A 9,177-nucleotide genomic window follows, 5' to 3' on the forward strand; every position below is an offset into this window, starting at 1 on the left:
CAAGAAATTAGTGTTTGCCCAAGCATTGTCAAAAACTCTGGAACTCAATACAGATTTCGGATTGACATGAGTCAGCCCTAAATGACACTTCAGGGATACCTCTGGGTAAGGGGACACCGGGCTCTTTGAATTTTGATAGCACAAGAAGAAAAATCCAGACAGAAAAGAATGGTTCTAGTCAGCCCTCTTTTCAGAGTCATCTAAAATAAACACATGAGTCTTCTTTACTTTCTTATGCTATTATTCCAGCTCTTACACTGCCTGCCACAGGCTGTTATCTGCCCAAGACAGCTAGACCTTGGGTAGTCTTCTAGAGCTGGCAAGGGGGCTCAACGTATGAGCCAAGGGAATATCTGGACCTTGGAACACACAAAGGACAGGTCTGGAAGAACTTATGTGCAGGAGAAAATCTGCCCTGTGACTGCCTAAACTTAGACAAGATTTAGATATTTGCTTTCTGTCTGTGTGCAAGCATAAACGTAGCTGCCCAGGCATAAGGACCTGAGTTTGGATTCTGCAACACTCTGAAAATCAAAGCATGGTGGCACATGTTTATAACCCTAGCTCGTGAGGGGGAGGAGTGGAGACAAGTCTTAGTTTCTGGTGTCTTTGTCTTCTGATTTTCTGTATCATGTCATCTGTGGTCATCATGTTAAGCAGATTTCCATTACTGTACTAGGATGCTTGAGATAACCAAGTTATAAAGAGAAAAGGTTTTGCAGGTAGTGTGTATTGAACCAAGATGCCCACTGCATTGTTTCCAGGAATCAGAGAAGGTTGGGGAGGAAGAGACTAGGTTCCCATAATTCTTTTAAATGATCTAACTTCCTCCCATTAAACCTCACTTTTTTTTTTTTTTTTTTTTTTTTTTTGGAGCTGAGGACCAACCCAGGGCCTTGCGCTTCCTAGGCAAGCGCTCTACCACTGAGCTAAATCCCCAACCCCTAAACCTCACTTCTTAAAGGTTCCTCCAACTCCCTATTGCACCATCAGCTGGAGACCCAGTTTTTAATATACAGGCCTCTGAAGGATATTAATTTATACCATCACAGTCATTATTAGTAAATACTCCTTGAAGTTCCATATGGCCCAAGAGTCTTTTTTCCTACATGCGATAGAAGAGGTATTTTTGGAATAGGCATAAATATTTAATCATGATAAAGTTGGATTTACAATTGGATTTTCTGTAGCTTTCCTCAATGCAACAATTTTCTAGAACTTCTTTTCTGTTTGAATATGCTGAATTTTCAGTCTGGGCAGGTTCACCTGTTATACACGGACACTAAAATTCAGCGGTTGGGGCCTGGGGGAGGTTGCTGAGGTGATTGATACACAAGCACCAGGGCCTGAGTTCAACCCCCAGGACTCCTGTAAAAAGCCTATCATGGTAGTGTGCACTTGTATTCTCAGATGGCAATAGGTGGATCCTTTGAGGCTGGTTGACATGTCTGCCTAGGCTAACTAGTGATCCCCAGATCCCTGTGAGAGTACCAGAATCAAAACAACAATAAGAGCTTTTGAAGAATGATACCTGAGGTCTACACATATACACAGAGACATACATGTACACACACACACACACACACACACACACACACACACACCCAGACAGACAGACATATACACAGAGACATACATGTACACACACATACACACACATGCACGGGCAGTCACACACATACACAGACACACACAAGCAGACATATACACACAGACATATACACAGAGACACACATGCACACACACATACACACACAGACATGCACAGGCAGTCACATATATATACACAGACACACACAGACACACACATGCACACATCTGCATACACACACACTCACCACACACACACATACACACACAGAGACATATATACAGAGACACATATACACACAGATATGCACAGATAGACACACACACATACACAGACACACACAAGCAGACACACACATGCACACACATACACATACACACATACTCACTACTCACACACACACATACAAACCACACCCCCCCCATACACTCACCACATACACACACACAGACATATACACAGAGGCACACACACACACACACAGAGAGACATACACACAGAGATACACATGCACACACACAGACATACACAAGCAACACACATGCACACACTCAACACACACAGAGAAGCAGATACACAGACACACACAGACACCACACACACACACACACACACACACACACACACACACACACACACACACACAGGTTTCCCCTGGAATAAAGCAGATCTGGATAGAAATTCCAGCCCTGTTGCTGATTAGCTCTGCCAGTATTTATAGTCCTTGAACCTTTACCAGATTTATTTGGCAATGGTAAATTACCTTCTTCTCTTGAAAGTGCCCTAGTACACATATGAACTACTTACTTAGCACTGGGAGTTTCATACTGGTTTCTGGTACATGGACTATTTATTACTCAGGGAGTGTGGGTGTAGGGTGGAAATAGCACATAAATGGTTACTTTTGTGTTATAACTGATTTTTCTTCTTGTGTGAGTGACTCACTGGAATTTCAAGAGTGGAACGACTTGCTAAGCTTTCTAGTAGAGCTGGGATATCTGAGGCCCCAGAGGCCAAAAAACTTACCAGAGAGGACTAGAGACTCAGACTCTTTCAGAAGCTCTTGCAACACAATGCTTTCTGTGAACAGGGTGGCTACAAAGCCCCTTTGCTGACAGCCCTCTCACTGTGCAGCTTAACTTACACTTCAGTTACAACTTAATGCTACTAAAATTTTTATGAAACTTAAGCTTTTCAAATGTCACTTTTGTTATTCTTTCTGAAATCCTGCAACTGCTAGTACATAAAAAGAAAAGAAAAATTCTAAACCGAGATAGGAAAGGCTTTTATTCAAGGAGGAGAAGGAGGTCAGGAACTCTACAATTCTCTGCTGGGACAGCCGGCACCTTGGGTTGCTGTAGAGACAAAGAGAAATGAGCTAAGAGTGGCAGGGTTCAGAGATTGGGGTGAGTTTATGGAGCACAAACTGGCCTGGTGGCTGCGTTTTCTGAGCGACGGTGGTGAATGATGGCAAGGTCCCTGTGGTGATGTCAAAGTCACCAACCCTTCAATCTCCAGTCTGCACTTCTTTGAACCGGCAGTCCACAGAGCTGCAGTATTTCGATTGTCGCGAGCCCCCTCGCCCAGTACCCGGTACACAACCACGCTGCAGTCACCGGGGAGCTGCCCGAGGTGCTGATTTTTTTCCTTTGAGAGCAACCTCTGGCCACCATGCCTGCAAAAGGCTCCAAGGGCTCACTGGAGTGCTAGAGCTCTAAGATTCCTGACCAGCGACAGGTGCAGCATAGCAAAGCCCTGCTTGACCCCCTACTCTAGCGACTCTGTCAGCTGCAGTTGGAGCTCTGCAGGATCTGGAGCTGTCCTGTGAAGATTTCTCTTCACTCCCTAGTTTATCTGCATTTCCCTATTACCAAATCCTTTCAGACCCTGTGCCTCTGGAGACAAGCACCTGGTGGGCGTCACAAATTGGTGCTTCCCTCCCCTTCTCTGCATTCCCCTGGGACACGCCCCTCCGGAACAGCTTCTCCAGGGGCACCGCACACTTCCGCAGTCGAGATCACCCTTGGAGCCTGGGGCCCTAGTTCTTGGTCCCTCCCCCTTTCTTGCTCTATTCCTACTACACACACGCTGTCTCCCTTCTCTAACCTCAGAGTTGGGCAGTATGCTCCGCCCCCATCTTCCATAGAAGGCAGAGCTGGGGTGGAGGGGAGGAGCTCTCAGACCCCTCACAAGCCGCTGCCCCACTGGGAACTACTGGATCCGTTAGTAGAGGAGAGCAACCCAAGCGTCCATTGTTGGCTGAGGACCCCTGAGGAACACCAGTCTGCTCCCACCTTTGAGAGCCTTTTCCCGCCAGACAAGCTTGCTCACAGGTAGGACCAGCTACACGGTCTGCCTTCCAGGGACCGCGAGAGCTATCCACGAATAGGAGTTGTTTAAAGCACCTGTGTTGGGCTTATTTTATACAACTGGAAGGACAGCATTTATTGCATTTGGTGTTCTAGGGCTTATGTCCAGGAGAGAAGTTGGGTGATGGGGAAAGGTACATGAAGGGCTTATAGAAAGATGGAAAGTGACATTTTGATTACCTTTGGACAGGTGGCCATGACCTCACTGCCCCCTGGAACCACTGGGGACCCCGATTTGTTTTCTGGGCTGTCGCCAGCCGGCTCCACTCCAGCCAACCAGAGTGCAGAGGCTTCAGAGAGCAATGTGTCTGCGACGGTTCCCAGAGCTGCAGCAGTCACGCCGTTCCAGAGCCTGCAACTGGTGCACCAGCTGAAGGGACTGATCGTGATGCTGTACAGCATCGTGGTGGTCGTGGGTCTGGTGGGCAACTGCCTTCTTGTGCTGGTGATCGCGCGCGTGCGCCGGCTGCACAACGTGACCAACTTCCTCATCGGCAACCTGGCCTTGTCCGATGTGCTCATGTGTGCCGCCTGTGTGCCTCTCACGCTGGCCTACGCCTTTGAACCTCGCGGCTGGGTGTTCGGTGGAGGCCTGTGCCACCTTGTTTTCTTCCTGCAGCCGGTCACCGTCTACGTATCGGTGTTCACACTCACCACAATCGCTGTGGACCGCTATGTGGTTCTGGTGCACCCGCTACGTCGGCGCATTTCACTGAAGCTCAGCGCCTACGCGGTGCTGGGCATCTGGGCTCTATCTGCAGTGCTGGCGCTGCCGGCCGCGGTGCACACCTACCATGTGGAGCTCAAGCCCCACGACGTGCGCCTCTGCGAGGAGTTCTGGGGTTCGCAGGAGCGTCAGCGCCAGATCTACGCCTGGGGGCTGCTGCTGGGCACCTATTTGCTCCCCCTGCTGGCCATCCTCCTGTCTTACGTCCGGGTGTCAGTGAAGTTGCGGAACCGCGTGGTGCCTGGCAGCGTGACCCAGAGCCAGGCTGACTGGGACCGAGCGCGTCGCCGTCGCACTTTCTGCCTGCTGGTGGTGGTGGTGGTCGTGTTCGCGGTCTGCTGGCTGCCTCTGCACATTTTCAACCTGCTGCGGGACCTGGACCCGCGTGCCATCGACCCCTACGCCTTCGGGCTGGTGCAGCTCCTCTGCCACTGGCTTGCCATGAGCTCCGCCTGCTACAACCCCTTCATCTATGCGTGGCTGCACGATAGCTTCCGAGAGGAGCTACGCAAGATGCTTCTGTCCTGGCCCCGCAAGATCGTGCCTCATGGCCAGAACATGACCGTTAGTGTGGTCATCTGATGTCACTCTGCCGGGTCTGAGCTGGGGAGCTTCAGAGTCCTTAGCCCCGGAATTCTTTCTTTCTTCCTTCCTTTCTTTCTTCCTTCCTTTCTTTCTTCCTTCCTTTCTTTCTTCTTTTTTCTCTGCGTACATTGTGAGTGAAATTTAAATGTGGTGCTGGGGTTGGTGAAAATTTTCACTTTACCTTTTTAAAAGGACCCAGCTGAGATAAAATGACTGTTTTGTCAACCTGAGCCCCGGACTCACTCTGATTTCAGATAAATATGTATCCCAAATCAGTATCCAGGATTTTAACATTTCCCGATAAGATCTTTAAGATTTTCATTTTAAAATCATTTGAATTTACAGTACAAATCCAGTTTCAGATTACATTTCAAGAGGTTTTTAATTCTTGTCTTCCTTCTAACTCCTCAGCTACCATACTGAAAGGATGAAGTAGGTCAGTTGGTAGACAGCTCCCCTAGCCCTGGGTTCAATTCTTACACAACAGGGTGTGACAGTGCATGACTGCAAACCCAAAACTCTGGAAACAGAGGAAGAAGGATCAGGAGTTCATGATAATCCTGGGCTACATAGGGAACCTGAGACCAGCCTGGGCTACATGAGAGGAATCAATCACTAAAGAGATAGGCAAAGGGGGAGATGTAATTCTCTTAAGGACACATGTACCTGTATGGGGACAGACATCAGATGTGTGTGTGCACACACAAGCAGTGTTTACCACCAGACAGAAATGCTCAGTGTAAACTGTGTGCCGTTGCGTTCTCCTGCATCCTCTAATTGCTGAATTTCAACAGATCAACAGCTGCCATCTGACTGCTCGGCACCTGCTCCCTGGAGAGTCTTGCAACATATCAACCCAGAAGCCAGGGCTGGAAACGGATTACTTAAGGATAGCACAGAAAAATAAACTTCCATCCACGAGATGTACAGTTCAAATGCTAATCACTTTCAGGGTTTCAGGAACCGTGAAGGCTCGTGGTTATGAACCTGAGTCGACGATCAGCACGCTAACCTTTTCAGAGTTCTGTTAATGAGGAATGTGTTTGGGACCTCAGTTCCCAAGAGCCTCAATAATGGATGCAGAAGCAGCTACTGGGGTCGGCGAGAGAAGGAGCTTGGGAAGGGATACTTAGTATCCTTCCATCAACCTCGGGCCTGTGAAGTGTGTGGTGTGAGTTACTATCTGTAGCAAGTGTGTGAGGCTCTCGTGTCACTCCAGGAAGGTCTCCCTCTCCTCTATTTTGGAAGAGACTTGCTCATTTATCAGAGTGCTGTACAAGAGGAGGTGTGATACCAAAATGACAAGGGTTCAGTGCTCACATCTACAGCCTATGTGGGTGTGAGTATTTGCACTAGGCAGCTATAGGAATCTTTGGTGGCCACAGGGTTACATTCCATAGACTGAAAAAAGTTGAAGCAGGTTAAGATGGGAGATGGTAACTAACTCTGGTAGTAGCACCTAATTGACTTTGAGATTCATCTAGAGACTGGGGAGTGGAGAACCTATATTCTAATGATGAGCCCACTCCCAAACAGTGTTACAAACAAGAGATGGTCTCCTGTGCTTCCTGTTGAGGCTCAAAGCCAGAGCCTGCTTTTGATGGGCACACTGGAGAGAACAGGAAATGGGGGAAGAAGTGGGATTAGTTAGAGAGGGATCTTGCGAGTTTTGGTCTTTTTTTGAAATTGCTGGTTCTCAGCCCTGGCTGCTCTTAGAACCCCTGGGGAAATACAAATCAAGCCAAACAAAATACATTGATGCCTAATCCCTGTCAGTCCCCCTCCCCCATCTAATCGACTTGAGGTGGGGTCTGAGACTTTGCATTTTTTCAAAACACTTCTGGAAATTTTAACGTGCAGCCTAAGCCTAAGACTGACCCTGTTTTCCAAGTCTGCTCAGAAATGCCTCTGTGATGCTTCATTTGTACCCACTAAAGCTGTTAAGAATCTGGACTTGACAGTGAGTTCTACATCACAGTTGGAGACGACCCAGTCGGTCTTTAGACAACCCCTGTTCTATCAGCTTCAGAGGATAATCCTCATGATTAGAATATTTAGGCCTTCATCCAAGCAGTTCCTGTGTATCACATCAGTTTAGAAGGAACATTATTTAGTTTTAGTAAAACCGCATTATAGAGTTACCAGTCGAGAAGTATTCTAAGACTTCATTGTCAAGGTGTTAAAAAAAGTAAACAAAATGTTCCCTGACTAGTTTAAGGCTACACGGTGAGTGAGAAGAAACTGTCCCTCCTAAACTAGGAAGATTGCCACCAGTTTGTCACACAGTGACTTGAGGTTTTAAACATTAGTATAGATCTTCTGGAGAGCCTAAAGAGGGTGGTGAATTGGGCTGGGCTCGTAAGCATCTTTGCATATTGTGAAGTTGGCAGCTGAACAGTGGGTGATTAATTGTTACCCGATGCGATATCTATTTGGAAGCAGCTTGTCAAACAAACTGACTTGTAAAAACATCTCTCAGAGATGGGTTCCAGAGAAGTCTGCACAGGACTATACATAGAAATTGCATTTCATAACTCATTTTTGGTTAGTAGCAAGTGTCTAAGACAAGTAAGCAGGCCTACTCCTGCAGGAAGTGAGTCAAGACCGAAGCTGGGAACTGAGCCAGCTTGGAACTTGGCAGCCGCCTTTCTTCCCAAGGCTGACAGGAGGTTCTGTAATCCTTTTTGCAAGCATTGTCAGCAGGCCTCAAGTTTGGCATGTGATCAATAGATTTATCTCACCGGATCGACAGAGGAGTATTTCAATATTTGTTGGCAACAGTGACCTGGGAATAGCAAGTGTGGGTGACACCGAAGTAACAACATTTCCAACTGACGTAACCTTGTCTAGCTGCTCCGATGGTTGTTCAGGATGCTCTTTTACCAGGGCAGCTCATTTTGGTTCATTTTCTCTGGTGAACTATTGGACCACCTTTGGTTCTCATTCCTGAACATCTAGGAACTGACCTCGAGGACACTCACGTAAGAATATCCCTTGGTGGAGAATGGACACAACACGTATCCCTCTCACAGAGAGGTTGGGAATGCCTGTCTGTACTGGGTTTATGTCCACACATTGATTACTTTGCTATATGGGTGAGATATCTTTGTTGCTGAGTCAGCGTGGGTGGTTTCTCAGGCTGGGGCTTGTAGTATGTTTACATAATAAATATTACACCAGTTGCGCAGTCTCCAGCTGTGGAATCAATACATCTATCCAAAGTCACTCCAAGAAAACCTTAGTGCCCAACCTAGATTTTATCAGTTTTTACTAATTCCAGAGATAATCTCTTCGTGCTGGCTCTCTGGTGGCCCTCTGTCTCCAGTCTACACGATGCTAGCATTTTACTGTATGACACCTTTCTACCTCAGAGGCAGGCGCCTTAACCCACAGGTCTATCAAAAAAGAAGTGGAAGATTTCATGCTGAGTTTCTATGCTGTCATGAATGTAGATAAATATTCAGTGGTTAGCATTTTATCAACCATTTTCCATATATATCTTGGAAAACTATATACTATATGGGTCAACAAATAAGATCTATAACATTTTAAAACATTTAATGACAGGGTCATAAACAAGATTTTTTTTTTGGTGAATATAGATTCTAATTTTAAAATGGATTTATGGTTGGCCAGCAAGATGGCTTGTCTGATAAGAAGGTGCTTGCTACCAAGACTGACCATCTAGGTTAAATTACGGGACTCATGTGGTAGAAAGAGAGAACAGGGCAAGCACATACTCCCCCCACCCCAATAAACAGATGGAATAAAGTGAATTTATGGGGTAAATTTAGCGGAGTAGAGAGATGGCTCAGTGGTACGTGCAGTGGATTGCATGGTACTCAATCATGAAGGCCTGAATTGGATTCTAGCACCCACATGGGGTGGATCACAGAAGGCCTGTA

At 46.9% G+C, this 9,177-nt stretch overlaps 1 protein-coding gene across 1 annotated transcript; it reads left to right on the forward strand.

Moving 5' to 3' along the window:
- The first annotated feature begins 3,874 nt into the window (after positions 1–3,874).
- Prlhr (prolactin releasing hormone receptor) lies at positions 3,875–5,287 on the forward strand. Its single transcript, XM_032895548.1, has 2 exons — positions 3,875–3,924; positions 4,151–5,287. The coding sequence occupies exon 2, from the start codon at positions 4,157–4,159 to the stop codon at positions 5,267–5,269; it is 1,113 nt and encodes a 370-aa protein (XP_032751439.1). The 5' UTR covers positions 3,875–3,924; positions 4,151–4,156; the 3' UTR covers positions 5,270–5,287.
- Positions 5,288–9,177: the final 3,890 nt, after the last annotated feature.

Source organism: Rattus rattus, chromosome 2 (assembly GCF_011064425.1).
Source record: "Rattus rattus isolate New Zealand chromosome 2, Rrattus_CSIRO_v1, whole genome shotgun sequence".
In the NCBI taxonomy this organism is placed as follows: domain Eukaryota; kingdom Metazoa; phylum Chordata; class Mammalia; order Rodentia; family Muridae; genus Rattus; species Rattus rattus.

Bases quoted from the DNA above. Each gene is read 5' to 3' on its own strand.
- Prlhr (XM_032895548.1), top strand. From the start codon at position 4,157: ATGACCTCACTGCCCCCTGGAACCACTGGGGACCCCGATTTGTTTTCT.